We start from the raw sequence: 27,547 nt of genomic DNA, 5'->3' as shown, positions 1-27,547 counted from the left end.
GATCTTTGGCACTTTGAACCTTGAATATACTGATTTGAAAATTGAAAGGTGATTTGTGTTCAGTTGTTTTCTCTCTATGTTGATGTGTTTTTTGTTTTTTTGAAGGTTTATGAATTTCCTAACTCATATCTATGTGGTATGTGGCTATTTAGATACATAGGCCTTTGTAAGTTTCTTGACTGACTTGACAAGGTTGGTTTGACTAAATGACAGTGACCCTGTCTGGCACCCCAGCAATTAAATGAAAAATTATAATAATTTAGTCAACCAAGACTAGGAAACGTTACAATACAAATGAACAGTCGCTATCACAGCACATAGACACTCCTGCAGTGACAAGTTTTGTTAATAGATGAAGTGGTATAGTAGTAAATATCAGTTGATTTTTATGGTGACTGCACGATATACACTACTAAAGGCTTTGAACAGTAAGATTCTTAATGATTTTTTTAAAGACCTTTTTTTTTTTTTTTTTTTAAATAAAGCCTGCATTTATTTGATCAAAAATACAGCAAAAGCAGCAAAATTCTATAATTAGAACTTATATTATATATTATAATTGATACTTTCATTTAGCAAGGATGCTTTAAGTTGATCAAAAGTGATAGACATTTGTAATGTTATAAAAGATTTCTATTTCGTATAAATGCTGTTCTTCTGAACTTTCTATTTATCAAAGAAACCTGAAAAATTATTTTCAACATAATAATGAATGTTTTTTTGAGCAAGTAATCTGAATATTAAAATTAGGGATGCACCGAATGTTCGGCAACTGAAATTGTTCGGCCGAAAATATAAAAAAAATCTTGGTGTTTCGGTGTTCAGAATAAGCGAAAAGACCGAATAAATGGTACCGAACAATGACGCGATTAAGTAGAGGCGCGCACTAATGCAGCAAAAACATCTGCAGTGTGAAAGTCAGAGAAAGACGCAAAAATCATTACAAGAACGAAACACCGACAGTGAGAGACTGTTTACTACTGCATCTAATGTCTCCGATGAGAAGAGGAAGGGGTGGTTGTTGCTGGCTACTGTATGATGATTGAAATCGCGAAATGGCCTCAAACGATTTGTAAATAAACTGCAGAATGTTATGTTTTCAAATACACGCACGGATTGCATGTATTCAAAAAACGCTGCACGAGCTCGCAGCGCCAGGGTTCAAAGTCCAAAGTTTAAGGACATGTGACAATGTGATACATCCAAACATCTTCCCAAATTCATAATGAGAATCATTTAAATATCTGCATGCTGTAGCTGAAGCACTAAGATCTTCCTGTGGGTTTCTGCCAAAACAATATCTAAGAAAAATGCAACAACTCCATCAGCATTCATAAATGTTAGTATTGTAATTTTACTGTTGCTCTGTAAAATAAAATAAAAAATATAATAATAATGCTAATTACCCTATAACAGCTCTATACATTTATTATAACATTCACACAGTATTGAAATTGGGATCTGTAATATATTTTAATGTTTTAAAAGAAGTCTCTTCTGCTCAGCAAGGCTGCATTTATTTGTACAGAAAAAAATACATGCCTGATTCAAGAAGGGGGTCTCAAAAATGGCCCAAAAATATTAATTCAGTAGCTTATTAATTTTAAGTTAAATTGTGCTTTGTTGGTATAATGTCTGATAGTGTTAAGTAAATATTTTTAAATTGTTGTTTTGTAATTGATTTTTTATTTATGTATTTATTTTAAGCAGGACAAAACAGTAAAAAGCACATTTTGGCTATTTAGTTTATGTAATAGTAAAAAAAAAAATAATAATAGTTCGGCCTTCGGCCCAGTGTTTCATTTTGTTTGGCTTCGGCCAAGAATTTTCATTTCGGTGCATCCCTAATTAAAATGATTTCCGAAGGAGTAATGAGGCTAAAAATTTAGCTTTGAAAACACAGGAATAAATTACTTTTTAAAATATAATCAAATAGAAAACAGTCATTTTAAATAGTAAAAATATTTCTAAATTTTACTGTTCTGTGTTTTAAATCAAATAAATGCAGAAGAGACTAATTTAAAAACATTAAAAATCTTACTGTTCAAAAACATTTGACCGGTAGTGTATCAGCCACCATGACCGTATCGGCTGATAAATGTAAATTTTTACTGTTATCGTTATCGAACCGATAAGAAAATGTGGCTGATATATTAAAGCAGATAAATGATGCATTTCCTTCAGAAACAATTTAGATGCGCACTGTTCGCCATGATGGTTTTTAATAGTGGATCGTAGTTGATCCGTACGGACCAAGCCCCACGGTTCAGCACGCATGTGATCCGTGGATTAATTGCAAAATTTTACCATAATAGAGTGAAAGTTCATCAATTGTACGTGTTTACACGCACAAGCAATTTTAAACCATTCCAGCGAAAGAATGGAAGGCGTAATGGAACTCTACTCGTGTGCTGTTTTCTATATTCACAGTCGCACACACATGAAGCACGCACACGCAGAGAGGCACGTCTGCCTGCGAGCAAACAAGGAACTGAACCCTCTTTCATATCTCATTTACTCCTTGCCTTTGAATAGACGCATATACACATAAAATTGACAAAATGCCAATCTCGACAATCATTCTGGTAAAAGCAGTCGGTTACGTCTTAAGTGAACGAAAACAGCTTAGAAAGAAATCGGGTGTGTATCATTATATTGGATCCGTGCATCACGTCTTAAAGGGACAGCAGCCTAATAAAACCTGTTGCTGTCATTGTGTTCATCAAACAACAAAACGCGTTTTGACAGATGAATCTATATTTAATTTATACAGTGAATGCTATGCAGTGTTATTTTACACTTGATTACATTTTTGTACCCGAATACTACCAACCTTAATTTATTTGTAACATTGTTCTGTTGTATTTATCTATGCTTGTAATTTGTGTATTTGTTCTCATTTTTACTGGCTGTTCACTTGTCTCATTAATAATGTTTGAACTTTCTTAGGCTAAGAGTTTTTGCTGTGGTATCGAAGAAGTACTTATGGAAAGTAGGGTTGGGCCAGTAGACGATGCCATCGTCCATCGCCGATGGCTGATAGACATCACGATGTTAAGCCGGCATCGTGATTCCCTCCCCCATACCCCCCGCAATCCGCTGCATCCCAATACCGTGTACGTAAAGAAAATGACGTGTACTACAGAACCCCTAAAGGGAATAAATACGATGGGATGGGAGGAAAATATATATTTCAATACTTTCTCTCGCAGTTTTATCATTGGGTAATCATACTGTATATAAAATTGCGGGCATCAGGGAGTCGCTATTATGTCTGGCATTGAATGAAGGATCGCTTTTTAGTTTCACTTTCACTTTTAAGATTCTCGATAGCATGTACTATGTTTATACTATGGAGTGGCAGTACATATCACACATTTTACAAGATCAGATGTTTGTCAGTGGTGTTCAGGATCTGAAAATCATTCGCCATCGTTCTCTAATCTCTCCATACTCTGTTTATGTGGTAAGTGTAATTATATATATATTGTAATGTAACTATAACAGGCAACCATTAGCAATCGTTATTTGTTTTCCGTGCCTTTCTGAATACGGATTCACGCTTCAGGCACACTCCCTAACCCCCACGATGTCATCGTCGATCGCAATGTTTCACTAGACATCGTCCGATGCCAATTTTGTTGACATCGCCCAACCCTAATGGAAAGTTACTTTGAAATATATGTATTTTTTTTATCTCAAAAACTGTAATATGATCCGAACCGTGAGATTTGTGATCTTTTGAACCACCTTGCTTGAAATATTATTGGAATCACATTGAAAAGGAAAACTTTAGTGAAGTGCAACATGTGCAGGGCAAGCCCGTCATATAGGCTACATAAAATTATATTGAACATTACTGTAAAATAATGTTATGGAATCTTTGTGCGCCCGTGTTTTAGCCCGTTGCTACGGGAAGAGCATATCTACAACGGAGCTACACCGTGACTAGCACAGTTAAGTTTGCTTGTGCAGGTGTATTGTGTTTATGCACATATATCTGATTTATCATGTAGAATGTGTTTGGTTAAGCTAATAGAGGGTAAATAGAGTGCAGTTTGCCGGTTGTCATCAGTTTTCATCTTTAGCTCAGCGCACGCAGCTCAAACAGCAGCACGCAACATTAAATGTGATTGGGACTGTCATATATATAACATTATGAGAACACTAGTATAATAAAACGTGATATAAATGTTAATGTTATATTAATAATACTATAATTATTAATATATTGTTAATATATTAACCGCTTGTATTTTTCATATTATTTTTTGTATTTATATATTTTATAATAAATTAGTTTTAACTACATTTTTTAATTAGTTTTGTCTTTTATTTTTATTACTTTCATCAATATGGTTTAACAAAAAATAATTTCTTTATCGTCCATGTGGAGGAAATTCCATTTTATTTATGCATGGCATATGATTTTAGATTTTGTTTTCCATGAGTAATATTGTCCAGTGACTTGTTTGCATTATTTAAGCATCATTTTATTTATTTGTACGGCTGCTTTGTTTGATTTATGTTAACGTGTTCAATGGCTTTTAATGGTGAGACTTTATTTTTGTTATCAGGCTCTCAAAAATTATATAAAAATTTTGATTTAGATTTATCGGCCAACATATCGGTTATCGGCTTTCATATATAAGGAATTATCGGTATCGGACAAAATGTTCATATCGGTTCATCCCTAATTTTCTGCTGTTTAGGTTTTTGTGTTTTAGTAACGAGACATTTATGATGGATTGTTATTGCAAAAGAAATATACTGTTTCGGAGGCAGAATTTTTTTTAAATATTTTGCATAGATAATGTATACATTGACAAATGCATATAAATGTCTAATATAATAATTAGCGCTGTCAAACGATTAATCGCATCCAAAATAAAGGTTTTTGTTTACATGATATATGTATGTGTACTGTGTATATTTACAATGTATATAAATACACGCATACAGTATATATTTAGAAATATTTGCATTTATACATTCATATTCTTATATTTTATATATATTTAACTTATAAACTAAAATTTTCTTAAATGTATACATGCATGTTTTTGTATTTATATATACATAATAAATATACACAATATACACATTTTTTGTAAACAAAAACTTTTATGGATGCGATTAATCGTTTGACAGCACTAATAATAATATATGATATAACGGATTACACTCTCTCAGGTTCTTGGTACACTTCTGATCTACATCCTCTTCATGGTGGAAGAGTTTCGTAAGGCTCCTGTTGAGAACATGGATGAAGTCATCTACTGTGTCAATGGGACCTACCGGCTCCTGGAGTTCCTGGTGGCTGTCTGCGTGGTGGCCTACGGTGTCTCAGAGACCCTGTTTGGAGAATGGACTGTAATGGGCTCCACCATCATCCTGGTTCACTCCTATTATAACGTGTGGCTAAGGGCCCAGCTGGGCTGGCAGAGCTTCCTGTTGCGCAGAGATGCAGTTCACAAGATCCAAAGCATGCCCACTGCTTCCGCATTACAACTCCAGCAACATAATGACATCTGTTCTATATGCTTTCAGGTAAGGAGTGTTTAAGTGTTCAGTGCATTTATTCACCACAAGTTCATTTGAATCATTCAAAAAGACGTTTGTGTTCTTTCACTGGAGTTCATAACTGAAGTGTTGATCAGTTTAAAATTGGTCAAATATTACATGGGCCATGTTTTTATTTTGTTTTAAATTATTATTTTAATTCTATACCAAGTTAGAGGGTTTACTATGTAACTGAGAGATAATTTGTTTACTATGCATTTTTCACAATTGCTCCAAAAGGGGTTTTTGGTTCCTTAATGAAGCTTTCAGTGATCAGTTCTTAAAATAATATATATATTTTTTTTTTATAAACTGAAGACCCATTTGTGCTCTGAAAGGTTTTCATGGATATTAAAGGTTTTTCATGGAACCATCAATGACAATAATAAATTTAACTTTATTGAATGTTCTTTATTGAAATGAGCATTATACCGAAATTAATCTGAATCATAATTGAATCAAATCAAGAGATTGTGAATTGTAACCAAATGTGGAAATCTTTATTGAGATCAAGCTTCAGTAGCTTTGCACATACTTAGCGATACCATCTTGAGCAGTTGTTTCCTGTGCTCACCACTATTTGAATCTGAATTTGCTCCCGCTAGCCATTAAACCATTTCCTCATTTGTCAACATGCTCATAATTTCACTTCTTATCTTGGCTGTCTAGTTTTAAACATTGTTTCTCACTTCCATCCTTCAATTCCAGGATATGAAGTCTGCTGTAATCACGCCATGCAGCCACTTTTTCCACGCTGCCTGCTTAAAGAAGTGGCTGTACGTGCAAGAAACGTGTCCTCTGTGCCACGGCCAGCTCAAAAGCCAATTACAACCAACGAGCTCTCCAGGAGCTGCCAACCAAGGCACTCCATCAGCCAATCAGAACCCAGCAGAGGTGGAACAGGAGCAGGGTAAACCACAGGTTGAGCAAGACACTGAGGAAGGCACCCAAGCAAAAAACACTCCCATGAAAACCTCAGCCGAGCCAGAGCTTGGAACGGACTTGCTATCAGGGAGCTCGAAAATCCAGCCCAAAGAATGTGATATAGCGGCAGAGAGCAGCACCAGCCCAGATGGGGATTTGAATGATGATGGTTTGTGCTCGTCGGGTGTCCATTCCTCTTCATGAGCAAATGACAACCCTCAAATCTTATCAGCCTGTTAGGTGTCGCCACAGACACTGCATATTGCCAATGCTGAGGACTCCATTAGAAGACGATGGGGATGGTTTACCCTAAAATAAAAGTTCTGTCATCATTTACTCACACTCTTGATGTTCCAAACCCTTTCTGTGGAACACAAAAGATGATATTTAGAAATTTGTTCCAGCTGATCTTTTCCATATAATGAAAAGGGGACAAAGGCTGTTAACATGGAAGCTTGTTCCCACCACAGAATAAAAAATAATTGCTACTAATTATGACAATTTGACCTTTCTCACAATAAAAAAAAAAAGTTTATCTCGCAATAATAAAAGTCAATTTTATTAAATTCGAAGTACCCTAAAGCTTGGATTACTTTGTGTAGGGAACAGAATATTATGTTGTTACTTAAAATATTATTTTTATAATCTGTTAAACTTCTTTTGTGTTCCTCAAAAGAACATTGTACGAATTTGAAATGGCGTGAGTAAAGGATGATACTCTTTAGACCTCTGGAATGAACTGTCCCTTTAGGTTGGTCACGTGTCTCTCAGCTCACGGATGCATTTCATATGATCTGTTCACATTATTGCTGGTCAAAGACATTTCAGAGTACTGCCCTACAGATACAAAACAGTAGCTACACATTTTGTTAAAATTGAGTTACTAAAATAGGCTCTTAAAAACTGATATCTGTGCCAGACGGGTTTGGCACAACTATGCTCAGATTCAGAAATCATAACCTTTTTTCTCCATTTGAGTGCTGGTGTAGGTACAGCGTTTTGCCTTTGTAGGGCGGAATAGTTTTCAATATGCATACATTTGACTGAAAATGAACATCATCTCTATGGAGGTAATGGATGAGTCTTGATTCTTACGCTATACTGTTTTGTAGAAGTGTGTGTGTGTATAAATATGTTTTGGAAGCGCATCCCAAATGAGCCACTGTAAAATCCAGACCCCGGCAAAGTCAAACTGAGGAATGTTATTTAAAGTGCCATTGAGCCAGTTGATGTATGTTTTACAGCACGCCTCTCGTTATTTACCCCAGTTTTAAAGGGATGTCCGAGGCTTTTTTCCATCTATATATTTGTCACTACCATGTGTCAGAAATAATGTCAAACCATCACTGCGGAAAATGTTAAGTTGTCAGTTTGGAAGTTGGCTTGATTCCTGGAAGCGAGCATTTTCAAAAGCATATTGCAGACTATAGACTAAACCTGTTTTCTGGTTTTAAAGAACATTAGTGGGTAGACAATCAATTACATTTACATCAGTACATTTTTTTTTAATTTTGTTTAATATATATATATATATATATATATATATATATATATATATATATATATATATATATATATATATATTTTCAGTGGATGTTCCATTAAGGCCATCTTGCGTTTGCCCACAGTAAAACTGGCATGTTTCTTTCAGTGAGTGATGTTTAGTGTTGAATCTCAAAATCAAGGTGCATTTCAGTTTAGGTTTTTTTCATTCTTGAAAGGTTTGTTTCTCACCTTAATGTTGGTTGTTGACTAACCTGTTTATATCATCAACAGCACTTCATTTAGTCATTGCAAACTTATTTTGCCATTATTTTCTGTCAGGAGAACTCATTTTTTTTGGACAGAGATGTCATGCCATACTATGTTTGCACTAATGTCATTTATAGCGAATAATATTGTCTTGTTGGGCAACAAATGCTTACAGAGCAGATGAAGTATAGCTCATAAATGTGTACATATATGGGCAAATATAGTCCTTTGTATATTCTTTTATGGTGTTTTTGATATGCCACACAGTGTTAAAGCAGCAGTGAACATTATGAAGTGTCTTGAGGACCGTGTGAACACTCAAAAGTGGGATTGATCCTGAGGACACAGATTTTTGCTGTTTTTTTTTTAAAAAATGCATTTCAGAATGGCAAATTTGTGTGCATGAATACATCTGATGTATGAGCAAACACACATGACATTCGAAACATTCTGTCTCAAGTAGTTTTTGCACAATTTTCTCGAAAGAAAATAAATTGAAATGTTGCTAGAACAAATGTTGTTTTATTTGATGTGATTTTTCTTTTTAATGGGAGATTTAACAGTTTCACTGTTATTTTTCAGTTACATTACAGTTTGGTAAACTTCAGTTTTCTGACTTTATAATTTTCAATCTGACATGCTAAACGTACAAAGTGTAAAAGCAAAACAATTTTATATATATATATACACATGCACACAGTTGTGCTCAAAATTATTCATACCCTTGGTTTGATCAAAGAAAGTTGTGAAATCTGCATTTTCTGTCCATTTGAACCTTTGCTCTGAAATATGAAAAGAAAGAAATCTAACATTTAATTGAAGTAAAAAAAAAGTGAAAAAAATCACATTGTGATTATTTTTTTGTCTAATTCACAAATGCCACAATTACCTACAGGGAAAATATATACATTTATTTATTTTGGAATCTGATCATTTTATTCAGGATTTTTTGATGAATAAAAAGTTAAAAAGAACAGAATTTATTCGAAATATAAATCTTTTAACAATATAGGCCTTTACTATAACTTTTCATCAATTTAACACATCCTTGCTGAAAAAAAGAAAAGAAAAAAAATTGAATGTTTTTTTAATGCTAGTGTAGGCTTCTTTGTTACCGAAGTTTTCTATTTTGAATTAAGTGTGTTTTCTTAGTTTTATAGTATTTTTTAATTAGCCTACATATAATTTGTTAGTGTGATCTTAAGTGTGATCACACGATGGCGCTGCTGCATCATGTTCACAGAGGTGCTCGTCCGTCTCAAACAGAGCTTAAAATTACATATTTGATTAATTCTCTAACGAAGGAGGAAAATTATTTAATAAAGCTATACTAAAATTATTTTGCTAATGAATTCGATAAAGAGTGACAGTATTATTAAACCACCTTCATATGCTTTGGGCAAAAAAGCAAAAGGCTATAAATATATAAACTATGTTAAAAACGATACACAGAAAACTGGTAGGGTGACACGTCATGGACATGGAATATTAATTATCATATTTTGAAAAATACTAAATGATTAGGCCTACCACTTGCGTAATGAGCACAGCGCGTTTTTCTTGTTTACAGTAGCCTACTATTTCATCTCATATATTATTTGGAATCATACTAAAAAAAAATGATCCACTAATAATAGGCCTATTATCTTATTTTTATTGTTTTTTATTAAGAATGAAAAGTATCCTATAGTAGGCTGTTAGGGTTACCTGTTGAATTAACATAAAATACTACATAATAATGATATAATAATAGTTAATGTTTATATTTATATTAATTATTTCAGCATATAAATAAAATAAATAAATCCCTTTTCCAGAAGTGTTTTTTAAACTTATGTAAGTTGCATGAGTGTTCACTGTGGGAGAATAAGGGGACAAACTATAAATATAGTGGCCCCAGGGGCCAGTGCACACGGCTGCATATCTGTCAATCACAGCTATACAGCTTGGAAAAATAAAATGGTTCGAGTGAGAGATGCTGTGTTTGTTTAAGCCGGAGAGGAGCATTCCACATAATTTCCCTGCAGTTTATTCACCAACTATAACATACAGCTACTGTGATCTATCGCAGCAATTATTCGTGCTCTGTATCGATGTCCTTATATCAAACAATCAAATGTTACAGTGCTGCATGCAATTGAAATTTTTGGAATTTCGATTTTTTTTTTTCTTCCACATTCTGTATTTAATTTTTTTTTTGTATGTAGCCTAGGCTACCTCATTGCTAAAGGAGGAAACAGCCCAAAATGTATATAAATCGAATAAGATGCGAACAGGAGTGTGTGCAAAACATTGAATAATATTGGTATAATTCATATCTATGTATTATTTTTGAATTCTATTGTGCTTATCTACCATTTCATATCAGCTTAGTCTCCGTGCGCTCCTGCGTGTGTATCTTCCACATAAAAATAATATTTTTTCTGTGCTGATTCAGAATACATATGTTTCCTTATAACAGCACATGATAAAAAAATCCGCCTGTTTTCTCTTAACTCATTTTTGAAGAAATAAAAGCTAAATTTTATGACCAGAATCAAATAAAATCGAATTCATAAGTCAGCTCTACTTTATTTGAATTATCTGAATGAGATAAAGGCGCTGTGGAAACTCAGGAACTGAATTTGAGTTAATTTAGGCTGTCGATATATCTTCAAATTTCAAACATAGTTTAATAATTCCATGAAAGGTTTACTTTGGTCCCACAGACGGAACCGTCTGCAGAACCTTTTGAAGGCCCCTCAGATAGCTACACTATAATGAACTCCCTGCACTTCACTACATTTCAATGACCTCAAAGTCTTTTAATTCTAATGAACCGCTAGCCGTCTTAATTCCCTGCAAACTCCAAACGCATGGCTCAATTCAACATTCTCTTTAGGCTCTTCGTTAACCATCCACTAGCATTTCAAGATTTTTTGTATTTGTTTGGCGACCTATAGCGAACGTTTATATAACGTTCTCTAATGGTTATATTTAGGTTTCAGGTGCAAGATCCTGTGGATTTCAAGTTCCTCATGCCTAGAGGTTTTGCAAAGCATCTGAAGAACCCCAAACGGCGTCTTTTCATTTTCAGTGCGCTTGCGTAAATCAGTGTGGATGCATCTGCAACATTGCACAACACGACTACATGCAATCTGTCTTTATTAAAGGCTTTCTCGAGTTCACATTAAGCTTTTAGGTGTGAACAAGACGCCAGTGTTTTATTGTCACGCCGGCAATTACAGCGTCAAGAAGATAACTAGATGGATCAATACAGACCCAATTTGCTGGAGGTTTGTAGCGTCTAACTCCAACCAGCTTCTTCTGAATGCTCGAGTAATGCCATCTGACAAACTGATGGAGTGGGTGGAGGAGAGAGAGAGAGAGGGGATGGCAGCTCTGGTTGGGCGGATCTGACACTGGTTTGCCTTCGGACCGCCTCTCCTGGTTCCTCCTTCAAGCCTCTGGGGCTGCTGCGCTCGTGTTTAGTTCCCCTCTCAAGAGTCAAAGGAAGGGTTGATTCCTTTGGGAAGAGACACAAATCACTTCAATTTGATCAAGGATACAGCCTCCTCTTGATTTAGCCACTTTTGAGTTTCTTTTTTGTCCTGACAAAGAAAAATCGGAAGAAAAGCAGACAAGAGGAGAAAAGTTGTTAGGTCATGATGACATTTGATATGAGATCAGCTTGATCGCACCAGCTGCTCCCAGGAAACATTATCAGCAGCAGCAGCAGCACAGAAAAGACGTCTTGCTTTTTGTTTCCACTTTGCGTCTTGGTGACACCGGGATCTGTCCTGGTTTCCAAACTCCTTCCCATCTCTCTGTCTCTTGCTCTCAAGCGCGCGCGCGCTCTCTCACTCTCTTTTACGCACGGGAGGTGGGCACCTGAGAACACTACCAACGGGAAGAGAGTGCGAGAGATCCCGGTTTCATGTTTGGGATTCAGGAGAGCATCCAAAGGAGTGGGAGTATTTTGAAAGAGGAGCCCATCGGAGCCGGCATGAACGCAGTCCGAACATGGATGCAAGGCGCCGGGGTGCTGGATGCGAACACGGCCGCGCAGAGGTAAGAGACCCCCGGGGCTGCGACTGCGATCACCTCCCACGGAGCGTGGACCGATCGTGCTGCTGGCGTTTGTTTTGAGGAAACTCGATCCGGATTGTGGAGGATTAAGCCTTTGATGCGCTTTGCTTTGTCGTTTAGTGAGCTTTGATGAGTTCCTTTGGATGCAAAGTTTGGGTACTTTGCCAAAGCTCATCTTCTTTTGCATGCAGTCACATCTGGAGGTCCTAAGACCACTGGATTGAACTTGCTGGAGAAATAATAAGAATACTAATAGCCTAATAATAATAATAATAGCCTAATAATAATTATAATAAAAATAATAAATTAATTAAGATTTCGCATATACACATGCATAGGCATTTTTAATTCTCAAATCATTTGGACTAGAAATTAAACATCCATTTTATTTCAATAACACATAGCCTACGTCTAATATCTGAAGGATGTTTTTAACACGGGCCTTTCTGCGTGTCTTCCCCGCAGTGGAGTGGGACTGGCCCGGGCGCACTTCGAGAAACAGCCGCCCTCGAATCTTCGCAAATCCAACTTCTTCCACTTCGTTTTAGCCCTTTATGACCGACAAGGACAGCCGGTGGAAATTGAGAGAACCTCTTTTGTCGGATTTGTGGAAAAAGAGAAGGTGAGTTTCCTGACCGAGCTTCTTCAAAAACTGATTTTCAGCACCACGATGTCACCGGAGCACTATATACGATCGCATATGCCTTTATATTTTTGTAATTTTAAAAGTGCATATTATGTGACTTGTAAACAGCAAAATCATGCACAATTGAAAACCGTAGAAATAATTAACGTGAATATGGCCTATTGAAATAATATGTGATCAGTATAATCAAAATGATACCTAGAAATAAACATTTTAGGAATAGTTATTTAAATTAAATAGTTATTTAATATGATCAATGCTAATACAGATTCATTTAAAAATTAAGCTTGATATGCATTTCTTACATTTACAAATAAAATTCGCTTGTAGGTCTGTTAATGTTGCATGCCTTTTTTTTCAGCCGCCTTAACAGAATTTTTCAATAGAGCAAAATGTACATATTTATAAAAAAATAGGTCATGCATTTATATACATATAGCATGGAGACATAATAAAGCAATGTTATACAAGTAATGGCCTATAACTTACTATAATGCTATAACGGACTAGACATGTAGTAGCCTACTTAGTGACATAACATATTGCATTTAAGAATAAATTAATTTTACCTCATACATTAAATTCAATTAATAATTCCGTTTTTTTTAGCTTTTATTTTTTTAAGAAAACCCGTATTTGCGCTAAAGCTGATTTTATTGAATAGGCCCAAACGATATCATTTTGTAAGCGCAGTAACTTTCCTCCCATTATGTAGTGTATGATTTTGAGACCTGTTGTAATTTTATTTTCATGCCCAGGAGACTACAGGAGAAAAGACAAACAATGGCATACATTACAGACTGCAACTTCTCTACAGCAACGGTAAGACATGCTCCCATTTGCGCACGACGCTTGAGTTTGCGCACTTTCATTGATCTTGATTTGCAATTCATTGCATTAAAATAGCAACGGTAGCAGGTGCTGTCATTAGAGATCTCAACTTGACGAAGACTGGCAGTGATTTAAATCAATAATTTAACCGATCGAGATTGTTTCTGTCTGAACAATTAAGCGCAATCAGTGATTGACTCCTCGACACCAACTAATTCTCATTTACTTTCTTCAAATCAAAGCATGGCTCTTCACAACGAATCAGTTGGATTTTAAAGCATTAATAATTCACTCAAGGTTTAAATCAATTAGAAAGCCATTTCCAACCACGCGATGTTAATTGTTAATGTGTTTTCCTTGGAGTGAGTGTGAATTGATCATGTTCATTAGTGTGGAATCTGACAGCCTGTCTATCATTTGTCATCTGGTCACTTTCTGAATAAACCAGCTGTTAGTTCTGCCACCTCTCAAGCATATTGTGCACTAAACGTTTTCATCACTAGTTTCCATCGCAATCATTTCTGTCATTTTCAGTTTAGATTTTATTCATCAGCATTTAAATTCAAAGTGGTTGAAAACTCATGGCACGTCATGACTTTGGCATTTTAATTAAGTAATTAAACTTAAGTATATTCGTTTTTAAATTCAATCATGCATGGTGTGTTTTCATAAATAACTAACCATATAAATTAGTACAATTTGCTATATAATTTAATTAGAAAGTAGCAAATAAACAGTTAAATGTGATATGTGACATGGTATGTTTTCAGTTATAATTATCCTACTAATACATTTTTCCATCACAAAATATCTTCTCTAAAAAATAATAGTTAGGCTATTTAGTTATTTAATACATCGTCCTCTATAAATATAGTATATGAAAAAAACTTTGTTTTACATATGTAGCATATATTGTTAATTTAATATGTGGACATGTTACAATACAATTAGGCTTGTGTTATTTCAGGAGCATTATGCTTGGTGCAATTACAGTGCATTGCAATGGCCGATTTAGAGATAATGAATGTGAATGTGTTTGTGGAAAATGTAATCAAAAGCACATGCTGATGTCAAGTTTCTCTGTGTTCCAGGCATCAGAACAGAGCAGGATTTTTATGTGAGACTAATTGACTCCATGACTAAACAGGTAAGGGTTCATCTCGTCCCGTGCACCACCATCTGCGCATGTCACCAGAGGCTAATTCATGCATGTTGGGCCATCAGGACATGCTAAGGGTTGAACTGTTTGTGCCCCGTACAGATGAATCTCACAGCGGAGAGCATGCGTATCTCCCAGGGGCAGTGTTACATTTTTACATGCATTATAGGATGTCCTATGGCCTCTTTTGGACTTTGTGTGCGCGACGGTTTGGTGTTTGACTGTGTGGCATAGAGTGTATTTATAGGGCACCCATATTTTCTTTTCAGATTTTTCTTATTTGCTACACTTTGCATAGTCCTTTCTAGCCTTTTCGTGAACATGCTTGTGTTGCCCGTTGGTGTGGTTCACATGTCATGCTCGGCTGCTTTCTTCTCAACTCTGGCTTGTTTCATTTCTAGTATGTACAATACGGCAGATCTACATTATTAGTGTTGCCTGTTTCCTGTTTCCTGTTTGATTTTATCTGTCACTGAAGACATGTGTGGCCCTGGGCTAGTGTCTGGATGGTTTATAACTAGTGTTTTTTTATTTTTCTGACCTTGGATCAGCCCTAATTAGCATGTCATGGGACAGCTTTTGTCAAAGAGAAACATATCCGTGTTTATTAGCCGCCTGCTGCAAACTGAGAATGGCTCCACGCTAGGCTCTTTACACTTGCCTAACGGTCGCTAACTTACCTGCGGGTGGCAGTTCCCTCTCCCTCCCACCTAAGTTGCGTGGCGGGAAACATCAAAGCGCATTAAACCCCAGTAGCTGCCACTTTGACAGCGCTAGTCTGGCAGTAGGCAGAAGAGCTGTTGTTTCCTAACTATCTGCTTTGCTGCACTTCGTGGGAGGACATGGCACTTTTGAGCGAAGTGTCGCTAGAGCGCTGTTTATCAGTGTCAAGTTAAAAAATAATCACCCAGATGCCTCGGCTTCCCCCTCACAAATCTTTTGTAGTTGTTTGCCGGCAGTTTTCATGTCAGTCTTCTCGGAATATATTTAGCACTTGTATTCATTATTTTCGCACAGGTATTACAACACGTGTAATAGAAGTCACAAGGAATGAGATTGCGATCCCCTTTGCTGCCGCATTGTGTGCGGGAAACTTTCAGATGTGAAGACAACCTATGCTTAAATCACTTGCTAACGGGATCCGCTTAGAACTACACTTAAAGATTGGGGAACATGTGTAAAAGCAGTCGGGGGATATCAAATCCCGTTCTCCAACAACAAGACAGCTAGTTACCTTGTAACAGCTCAAAAAGCACCGTAGCGAGTGATATATTTACCGCGCCAAGGTCGGCTGTTGTCTTTGATTTCCTCAGGTGAATGAGAGCGAGAGAGAGTTCGGGATCAGATGTGGTTTCGCTCTGGGGCAGTCAGACCTGTTGAGAGGGTGAAATGAGACCTGGATACCGGCTGACCACAGGACAGCTACAGGTGTCTCGGCCCATGTTGCGGCTCGGGCTAAAAACAAGCTCTCAGACTGAAGAGGAGACACTCTTGAGAAGGGAGTGCGGATGTTACTCCGCTGGCAGTCGTTATCAGGTTACAGACAACCTGGGTTATCTTTTGTGATGTTCTATATCCCCGTCGGCCTTCTGTAATCACTCAGAAGCAGTTGTGAGATGCTAGTTATTGGGCTGTGGAGTGAGTTAAGGTGCGACATCAATGAAATGTTGCAGGCCGAAAGGTCCATTGTCTATGGTCAACGAAGTACGACGCCCAGCTCACACAGAAAGTCTCTTTCAAACCAAGTTGTGACCTTTGCGCAAAATTCTTAATCGCATGGATTCCTGGCCGAATCACTGAATACTGCAACTTTAGAGCGCTGCGCTGATTCGAATTTGTTAGCAAAACTGTTACTTTCTAAGTGGCTGTGGGAACAAATGCTAATCACAGAGGCCGCTACTGTGTTTCGCAATGCTAGCAAGGCTAAAACACTTACACTCTGTTTAGCTTGGACTGTAATTAGTGTTCATATACTGCGGGTACGGAGCTTATTATTCTGTGGCGAGACTGATTTACTCTTGCAACTGCACAACAGTTGCATGAAGACGCTTGTTATTTTGGTAGTTACTGTCACAGGCAAATTATTAGATTCAGCAGATACCGTAAACATCTCAGTGTTTTATATTTCAAGCTATAGTGCTAATTTACCGCATCTGTTGTTTTAGCAGGGGCCTAGCGGTTAGCATACGTGCTCCGAATCTGACATGTTGAGCTGTAGCGCATGTCTGTTTTGTTTTGTATTATTTTGTTTTTCATGCTTTCAACTTGTATTTAACCTGGGATACTTGAGTTTAGGCGGCTGAGGGAAGCATACTTCACATTCTAAGATTCTAGCATGCTAATTCAAGAAATAGTAAAGTGCAAACCTCACCCCGTAGTTTTCATTGGTCAACTCAATCACTTAGTCACCTGTCAAGAAATGTTCAGACTTCCTGGATTGAGTTCAGAGTTCAGAAACATCACAAATTACGACAAGAAGTAATGTTTTTTTTTTTTTTATCAGGATGTGCTATTGATGCTATACCAAGGTTAACTTTAGGCATTAGTATTTGTGTAGACAGTAAATACTGTGATTGACGTGACCAATGAAATCTTTAGAATTGGCAGTGGGGCGGGATTTGCACTTAACAGGTTTGGCGAAAATAATCACACCAATTATATTGGGATTGTAACTCATAACGGTTCACAGAAGGAGGAGCCGGGGACGTGATGGGGCTTTTAGGTGTGAGTTTGACAGTTAAAACTGTGATCATCAGATTCAGCGCCGACACATCTGACAAACATAGCGCAGAGAGAGCAGACCTCCCACATTCCTCCCTCATCTTTCCTGCTTTTCCTTTTCCTCTCTCATTACCTCCTGGATTGTTTATGTTTTTAAGATGCAGAACGAGATGTTCATTGTTTAGCTTGAGCTAACTTGATCTTGAGCTAAACTTAGCCAGTGAATCAAGCCACACCCTCTCTCCAAAACCCCGCCCTCCAAAGGCAGGTCAAATGCAAAATGCATTGTGATTGGCTTGGCAATGCACATTTCTTTTCACATACTGTAGATTTGTTTTATCACTCTTTTAACCTCTCCACAACTCTCTTCTGTTCAGCCTTGTTTTGTTCCCTGCTCTCCTCCTCAAATTCTTGCACCGTCTAGAAGTCGCTCAGATGTCTGTTAGCTGTCTCTAGAAACCCTGCGTCTATTCTCCTGTCTGTCTGCCTGCCCAGCTCTTGCTCTCTCTCCCTCTTCTCTTGTTTCTCAGGCTTTATGTCTGAACAGCTGATCAGGGGTGGGGTGAGATACTTATTCGTGTATGTGAACGCTTCTGTGTGTGTGGGAGAACAAAGAGTGAAATCACTGCCAAGACAGCACCTCTTTAAAGGTAGCGCAGTGGCCTGGGAAAAAAGGCAGCCGTGTTCTTAATAGCATGCTAACAGATGATGCCAACTGTGTAGGAAGTAGGTTTCCATGTATTTATAGCGTCTTGTTTACTTGCCTTCGATTTCAGGCGTCACATCAAAGCCATTGAGGAAAACGCTGGATGAAATATGAAAAGTGTGCTTGGCGAGATGAAATATGTATTACAAGGCATATGAACGTTGCATGCTTATTAATGTGCCCTTCTCGCACTTTGGCACGCAGTTAAAACTGCCCTAACTAATCACACTTGTAACATTAACATAGAGTATTTTTTTACGAGCCACCTTTGCACATTCGATGTTCCTTCGAAATCAAAAAGAAACTATTTCCTGTGTTTAATACAGCGCTTCCTGTTCTTTGATCGCAGTAAAAGCAGCCAAGGCGTTTAAAAGTTATCAAGATGGCACACTTTAAGAGCCGGTAACCTAAAATTTCCCTTTTGAAAGCGCCTAATACAAACAAAATATGCATAGATTAATTAATCTTTATATGAGTCACTTCCATTTGTATGACTGGAGGAATTTGTGACACAAAGAAAAGAGATTTGGGGAATATTAAACTTCCATAACAAAAGTGGAAAGAAATATTCAAATTATACATTTAAGTGTTTATTTCATTACACTTTCATCTGTAGATTTTAATTACAATACATATCTTTAAAGGCTTTTTTGTTTCTGAGTCAGAGATCTCAACTGCACTTACATATACCTTTACCGTTTTATTATTACCTAAAGGATTTGCAGAAGGTTTTGTTTATATCATTTGCTTGATTTATATAACATTTTGTTACTAAAAAGTTGTAGTTTTAATTTTTTTATGATTCATAAAGTGATAAAAAGACAAATCCTTTCTGTGAAAGCCTATACCTGAAATAAATAAATAAATAAATATTCTGATTTTGGCTATTCAGATTTCTGTTTTGCAAATGTATACAAATTAGTGTGCATTTAATGAGATATTTCCTCATTTGCATATTTAAAATTCTAAAAACTTGTAATACGAAAACATTAATTTTAATGTACTGTGATTTTTACTCTGTTCGTCTATTTTTTTATGTTTTGAGAATAGCAGGATTTAAAAAAAAAACTAAAACATGAAATTATATTATGTGAGATATAACTTATAAAATAAAATAAATATTAAATAAAAAACAAAAATGTGCATACATAAAATAAGTAGGATAAATGGTTGACTTTAATGGTGGGATATTACCCGAATTACATTTTATAATAGATTCATAATATTTTATTAAGGCATTAAAGCAAATGTAAGAATACTGCTGTTCCTAAGCACAGCTCAGCCTGAATGGGTGAAGATAGATTTGGTGTTTATAGATAGAAATATGAAGCAGGTCTTTGGGCTGGCAGACAGTGATGCATGCTGTGTACTTCTAGAAGACCTTGGCCCCCATTCCCTCAAAGTGAAAGAAAACCATCTGAACAAATGCTCCGAGCTTGCCAACTCCAGCACTGGCTGTAACAATATCGCTTTCAGTGCTTTTGTATAATGTAAAGTACATCTGAAAGACATCAAACAATGAGCCAATGTATCGTCTGTCTCTAGATATTTCTCCTGTCAAATTACCCTTTTCTTGGTAGATAGAACTTTGTGTCAGTGTTTTTATCCAGTTAAGGTCAATGTGACAAACTTTTTTGATGCTGGACAGGCTTGCTGAATTACACCTCCGTTACATGGCAGAGAGTAATGACTGTGCGTAACGGGACAGATTTGCTGCCAGTCGGTATGCCTACGAATGAGATCCCAGAATCTTAGCAAGGTGACACGCTTGGCGTAGTCAAACACTGTTCGGAATGGCATCCCATGTCCAACATTCGGCTCGGGGAGGAGGGGGGACACACAAGGCTTTGCCAGCCTGGCAGTGCTGTGTTTTGTGTTAAGGAGGGGTGAGAGCAAAGCCGAGAAAATTTGGGAGAAAATTGGGGGGCTGTACCAGATGGTGCACCGTGCTTCAGTCTGGCATCCCAACTGCTCTCTCGCACCCACCTCCTCCAGCCTCCTGCCTCCCTCCACCGCCCCTGTGCCACACGCCACTGATGGTTTGGCACGTCACATGCTAGCGTAGGTCGTATGCCAGTGAACGCATAGGCACTTCACATTTTTCCCCATGAGTGAGAGATGCAAAAATGAAGAGATAAATATTGTCATATGAAACAGTAATATTGAGAATCATAAAATAACTGTTTTCCATTTGAACACATTTCCAAATGTAATTTATTCCTGTGACATTCAAGCTGAATTTTCAGCATCATTACTCCAGTCTTCAGTGTCACATGATCCTTCAGAAGTCATTCTAATATGATATGGTGTTTGATTATTATTGGTGTTTAATTATTAATAATGGTTCTTATAATTATAAATGTTGAAAATAGATTTTGCTGTTTAATATTTTGTTGAAACCATGTTTTTTTTTAAGATTATTCAATAAATATAAAATTAAAAAGAACAGCATTTATTTAAAATATAAATGTGTTTTTAAACATCTTTACTGTCACTTTTGATGAATCCTTGCTGAATAAAAATATTAATTTCTGAAAAAAATTACCTGAAACTTTTTAATGGTAGAGTATCACAAAAATATAAAGCAGCACAACTGGTTTCAACATTGATAATAATAATAAATGTTTTTTTTTTAGCAGCAAATCAGCATATTATAAGTTATTTTAAGTGGTAATGATGTTTCACAATATTACGGTTTTACTGTATATTTATGATTAATAAATGCAGCCTTGTGGGGCAGTCATGGCCTAATGGTTAGAGAGTCGGACTCGTAATCCAAAGGTTGCGGGTTCGAGTCTCGGGCCGGCAGGGATTGTAGGTGGGGGGAGTGAATGTCCAGCGCTCTCTCCACCCTCAATACCATGACTGAGGTGCCCTTGAGCAAGGCACCGAACCCCCAACTGCTCCCCGGGCGCCGCAGCATAAATGGCTGCCCACTGCTCCGGGTGTGTGTTCACGGTGTGTGTGTGTTCACTGCTGTGTGTGTGCACGTTGGATGGGTTAAATGCAGAGCACGAATTCCGAGTATGGGTCACCATACTTGGCAGTATGTCACTTAACGAGATGTTTTTTTTGGATTACACTTGATAGGTACACTAAAAAGAACAGGCTCATAAGACATATTTGTTCATGAATCAAACTACACTAGTCACGCCGTATACTTTAACTGAACAAAAAGCAGCTCATAAGAGTCATTTGCTCGTGAATTGAACAAGAACGGTCACGTTGTTTGTATGATTTTTTTTTACGTTTAGCATGCAAGTATAACTAAATAGAGCTTTCTTGTGGGTTTTTTGTGATATAGGGTCTTTTCGAAATACTGTTTTGGATATAAATGGATAAATGGTCTTTACCTGCAGTACAGAGTAGTTCACAAGCTGCACGCACTGCAGCTTCGTCGTTGACAAACGATAGAAGACATTACGTTTTATTTCTTAAATTGAATGGATAGTGGGTAAATATCCACCCTCAGTCAGCGCTCATTTTTTCTTTTCTTTTAAAATATGCCATTACTATTTCAAACCATGGCAAATGATTCAGTGAACTGTCCGAATTCATCAAACTGAATCGTGAACAATTTCAGATCTTTTTGCAAACCCATATGACCAGTTAGATCAAAAGAGTGATTTTTTGGGAATCTGGCATGCTAGTTCTGATTCTAAATAGTTGATAGAAAACACACAACATGATTGCTGAAATATTGCTGGTATATTTGAATCCCATTGACAAATAACTAGGCCTATTTATCAGCAAAAGTTTCATACAGCTGCATTTCACAAGGGTTCGTGCCCCAGTAAGAACAGTCTTTCCGAACAGTATTTCCTTTTGACATTCAGCTGTATAATTTTTGCTAAATATGTTTCCTCTTATCTATAGGAATCACTGTCATTATCTCTCCCGCTTGTTAGAATCTGAGCAGCCAGTTACGTTTCGTATCTCCTCCACCTACAACAGGTGTTCTTCAGCTTGTTACCCATCCCTCAAACTGTTTGGAGCTGGTGCTATTGTATATCCCAGCCTCTACCACATGTTACCCCACCTCAGCCCCAAACCCTGTAGGGAGAGTAATTACTTGAGCTAGAAGTGAAACAATGAGCCCTTCTTATTGGAGCACCTTCATTTCTCACCTTCTGTTTTCCTTTACGTAATGAGCCACAGTCCTGTGTGGAGCCAGAGCTCTGGACAGCCTGTCCAGAAAAATTGGAACAGCTTAGACGATTCCCCACGACACATGCTGATAAAAATTAAATACGACCAGGCCAACAGGCTTTAAAGGCAGAATTACGCCTCCTCGCAGCGTGTTTCTCAAGTGGAATTGGCTTCTGTGAATCCATAGCTGAATGTGAGGGTGGATAAATGGAGGAGATGTTTTTTTTGGGGATGTTGTGTGGTCAGTGTCAACTTCCTAAAATATGTATTCTGAAAAATCTATGTAATGTGCTTCATTTAATTTGGATTGCCCAAAAGATTCTTTCTAGTGTTGAATAAAGCCTGTGCGAGTCCAAACACTGACTTTTTTCCCCTCTCTATTCAAAGGCCATCATATATGAAGGTCAGGACAAGAATCCAGAGATGTGCCGTGTGCTCCTGACTCATGAAATCATGTGCAGGTGAGACTTTTTCCATTACACTCTGTCCCAACCAGGTGCGATGCGACAAGTTTCCAAGTGATTCGTATGCCCTGCTGAAATTGCTGCGTGACACTGCACAAATCAGAACATAATTGATAATTAAAAACCCCATCAAACTGTATAACACATTTTTTTTAAATAATAATTAGCGATAACAAGTCAGTCCATTCCACTGGCTGATAGAACTTTTAATTGGTGCTTTATTCAGTGCCTTATTAAAAATACTACAGAAATTGCATCATGCCTTATGTCATCTCAGCAATGTTATTGTGACCAATAACTTTTATTTTACATATTAATATAACAGCAAATATATACATTGTTAAATTAAAAATGTATCATCCTTTCTCTGTGTTTTACATAACTTATGTTTTGAAAACTAATATTAGCATTCTTCAAGCTGATTTTATACATATATTTTTTGATTAGGCATTATAAACTAGCCTACTACCCTCAGGGGTCCTAGGCAGATTCAACTCAATGGGCGAACTGAATTGTTCATGACTCTGGAAAACCATAATTTGCTGTGTGCTAACTCTAGTCAGGCAGGTGGTATTAGCGGACAGAGACATTCTAATAATAGAGAGCATGTTTTTGGACATAAATGACATAATCCTGCAAACAAAATCTTTCAAGTCATTAATATTAAGTGATTCGTATTTTAGTCCACTCTAAAGTTGCTATTTGGGAGTACACTAGCACATAGCAAGCCTCAAAGCTAATAAGCATGGACTGTCACAAAAACTCACTCTGTGTTTCAAATATGCCTACTGTAGTATACTAAAAACAGCACATGGAATGAGTAGTAGCCTATGTCCAAATTCACAGTGCTTATAAAACTGTTGGCAAAAAGTACCTGGAAATTTCTGCTGAGATTCTGAAATACACTTCTGATGGATGCTTTACTATCCCATGAGGCCACGGGAGAGGAGATGTGAATGACAGTGAAGAGTCGCAACTGGCGCTGTAAGTCACATGACAGTGACAACATGGCGGATGTAGTACATCTGGATTTCATTCATACTATATATGTTCATGCTATACAGAACATTCTTTTCTAACATTCGCAAAGTTATGTGATATCGGATGCAGCTTTAGATTTTGATTACACAGGGTATTTTATATTCAGGCATGTTGGACCAATGAGATTTTGCTCTGACCGTCAAAATGTCCTGCTGCTTGACACTTCACTCTGTTGCCTGGTACACTCTAGTGCTGTATTCTGTTTCAGTTCATACTAATACTATCCAGGTCAAACTCACAAACCCCTAGTGAACAACAGAGAGAGAGAGAGAGAGAGAGAAACAAGTAGAAGATGACTTTTTCTATCAAATGCTTTGTATTTAATTAACATCCAAAGATGAATTTGCTTAAAAGTAGGTTGTGATGATCGACTCGCGCCTATTTTTAGTGGTATTTTAACAGTGCCGCCCACCCTTGTAACCCCCCCCCCCCCCCCCCATGAATATCACCCTGATGCCTGGTTAATTAGGACAAGCAGAAACTCATTACTCAATCTGAAATTTCAGTCTGCTCCGTTAACAAATGTGCCCTGGATCACGTGGCATCTATGAAATATATACCAGGTTTTTATCAGCAACGCATCACGCAACTTAGAGGTGTTATATAGGCGCTTTTGCATTAAAAATATATATTTTTTACTGTTAGAACTGACAGCTAATGTATACACAAACCAATGTAGTCTTCACCCCCCACCTGCCAAATCAGCATTGATAGGCAATCGTGTATGTGTTCGTGCGATAGCCTGTATGTGTACCTTCAAACGTTGCCGCAATTATAAGCAGAAAATTAGGCTGTTCACCATTAATCAGCTGCACTAATTGCCACGCACCACCATTAGCCATATGGTGCCATGCCAGCTTGCAAGTGTGGGACAAAAGTGCTTATTCCTATCATTTTAACAAACAAGGGGGAGAAAAAAAAAAACCGGGAATGTGTTTCAGGATGTTGTTTGTCATGAAACTGGCCAAAATTGTTCTTCTAAAGACTAAAGTTGTCATAACACAAATCCAATGTCATGAATCAAAGGAATCATGGAAAGGAAACATATGTTGGAGGCGTGTGATGGTAGCCACGTTCCAACGTTGACAGAGCCGACTACATCCTGCTAATTACATGAGCCCATTTAGACATTTCTTCAAAAGCCGCATCAGGAAGGAAGCGTTAAGATCTAAGATGCGATTTCCTTTGGGTGTCCTATCTTGAAGAGGATCAGGAAAAAGATTACAACCTTCCCAACCTCCCAATAAGCTAATATAGGCATGCAATAATTACTTGCAGTTGTATTTGCTGAAGTGTTAATTATTTTTCATACTTAGTGTTAAGTGTTTGTTCAAATATATAAACTCTATAAGTGTTATATAAGTGCTACTGACCTCAAATAACTTATTTTTGATAGCAACCACGTGAAGTAACAATTTTCCAATTTTTGTCCAGATCTAAAAATATATAAAAAAATGCAACACATATATGCAATGACTTTAATATGTATATTTCTCTGATGAGCATGTTTTAATGTAATTATATTTTTTATACTGGAGACAGAAATTCTTCGCTGGTTATTAATATAATATAAAAAAAAAAAATGTCATGTGGTGCAACCAACATGCAGCCTTGAAGACCTTTATGGCTGTGTTAAGGTCAATAAGTCTTTTAAAATATTGGATATTTTGATCTTTTTATCACAAGGCATTGTTATAGGTAATAGGTTGTAAAATGTCATGTAGTGTAACTCCTCAAAATTATATTTATGAATTAATAATCCATGATATTTCTATATTTTAAATATTTTCCAAGGTAAAAGTGATCTAAAAGATCATATTTATTACATATATTTATTAAATATTATTTATATATATTATTATTTTATGAAAGTTGTGTACACGTGCATTAAAGGAGTAGGAAAATATGTTTTTATTTTTACTTGTAATGGCATTTTATGGCCATTACATTTAATCATTTGTTGTAAAAAAAAATATTGCTGCGATTAGCTTAACTTAAAATTCAACATCGGAATAAGTTATAATGTGTTGTTTCAACTTAAAGTGTTCATGCTTGATGTAAAATTGTAAGTTTAGTTTAGTTAGATTGAATATCTCAACAACAACAACACCAAAAACAGTAAATTTGAAGTTGTTATAACTAAATGCAGCAATTTTTTACAGTGTGTAAACATTTTTCAAAACCAAATGAGAACAACATGAATACTGACCCATCATTGACCAATTAACCACAAAAAACTGCAACAGCAATGCACTGTCAACCACCCCCAACACTCTTGCATCATGCCAGTGAGTTTTGCAAAAATGTATTTAACAATATTCCTCTTTAATTGTTTTGAATGTGTATCTATAAATTTGAATGCTCAAGGTTCTGTGTATCAGGAGCTAAACCGTGTCTCCCAGGGGCGCTGCCGGATTTGATCATTAGGCTCCTACAAATCTTCTTCCTGCACTGTATAAATACACACACACATATATTCACACAGACACACACACACACACATACACAGAGGCACTGCAATCCCTTGTTCCAGTCCTTTGGGAGGACACTGACCTAGTTGAGGAAGCCTTGCAAAAGGAGGGGCGAGAGAGATAGAGATGTAGATAGAGGAAGAGAGAGAGATTTTAGTCTTCTATTCATGATGAGTTTCTAAAGAAAGACATTCATCATGCATACCTGAAGAGGTGTATTATATAAATCACATACACATAAGCATGGTACATCTCATGATACGATCTGAACGTTTGTAGTTCGTGAATGAATGATAAAGTCTATTGATACGTCTAAAAACTGTGTCATTGGAGAAAATAGGGAGCTGGGAATGAGGTAACAAGAGAAACCGTGAGGTGAGAGGGTGGAAGCAGAGAGAGTTGTGGGAGGAAGAAAAACTGAAGGGGGAAGGACAATGCCAGGGGTGTCATGTGACAGTTTTGTCCCCAGCCCTTATTCAGTGTCCTACTGCCATCTGTGCGGTGGAAATGTGATGCCGGTGGTCTCCAAACAGCCGCTGAAGCCCCTCGCACACCTTAAATTCTCCTCTCGTCATTCTGCTAAACCTTCATCACCTATGCAAATGCAGTGAAAGTCTAGCAGTCCCATTAAAAGTGCTTAACGTGTTAATGTGGCGCTAACAAACTCCAATACACAAGGTGGCGATAGAGTTACAGTTTAGCTTTTAGGTCAACAAGACATCAAAGATTGACTCTAATTGCTTTCTTCATACATGTCATTGTGCAAGATTCATTGGTTAAAATTATTCAAAGACAAAAAGGTCCTTCATCTATTAAATGTTAAGCCTCTGAAACGACTTTCCTTTTTGAGTGATGTCACCAAGCCCTCTTTTAAACCCCTCCCCTTTAACTATCTGACTTTTGAGTTAAATGACTGTTGGATAAAATCTAGTCTAGCTTGCATATCTAAGCGTTCGCATTGAGGTTCAATCATTGAGTATGCTTGAGTGTTTAAAAATAGAATTGTGCATAAATATTAATAGAAAAAATACAAAGACATGAAAAATATGACTT

At 36.9% G+C, this 27,547-nt stretch overlaps 2 protein-coding genes across 4 annotated transcripts in view; both read left to right on the top strand.

Annotated features, from left to right (window-relative positions):
• rnf145b (ring finger protein 145b) overlaps positions 1-7,002 on the top strand; it is a 37,854-nt gene extending 30,852 nt beyond the window's left edge. Inside the window, exons 10-11 of the mRNA XM_079394856.1 lie at positions 5,194-5,550; positions 6,271-7,002. Of these exons, the coding sequence (XP_079250982.1) occupies positions 5,194-5,550; positions 6,271-6,690 (777 nt within the window). The 3' untranslated portion in view covers positions 6,691-7,002. The remainder of the gene's footprint in view (positions 1-5,193; positions 5,551-6,270) is intronic.
• A 5,089-nt stretch (positions 7,003-12,091) lies between these two features.
• Positions 12,092-27,547, top strand: part of LOC306856158 (transcription factor COE1-A-like) — a gene marked incomplete at its 5' end in the record, with an annotated part of 126,601 nt that continues 111,145 nt past the window's right edge. The window contains 5 exons of one of the 3 annotated variants that reach the window (XM_079395209.1): positions 12,092-12,288; positions 12,772-12,928; positions 13,711-13,774; positions 14,875-14,930; positions 22,906-22,979. In XM_079395209.1, coding sequence (XP_079251335.1) covers positions 12,155-12,288; positions 12,772-12,928; positions 13,711-13,774; positions 14,875-14,930; positions 22,906-22,979 — 485 coding nt within the window. The remainder of the gene's footprint in view (positions 12,289-12,771; positions 12,929-13,710; positions 13,775-14,874; positions 14,931-22,905; positions 22,980-27,547) is intronic. The other 2 variants (XM_079395207.1, XM_079395208.1) reach the window with 2 other exon arrangements.

Source organism: Barbus barbus (assembly GCF_936440315.1).
Source record: "Barbus barbus genome assembly, chromosome: 36".
In the NCBI taxonomy this organism is placed as follows: domain Eukaryota; kingdom Metazoa; phylum Chordata; class Actinopteri; order Cypriniformes; family Cyprinidae; genus Barbus; species Barbus barbus.
Note: the sequence above shows the minus strand (reverse complement) of the source record. Positions and strands in the feature narration are given on the sequence as shown.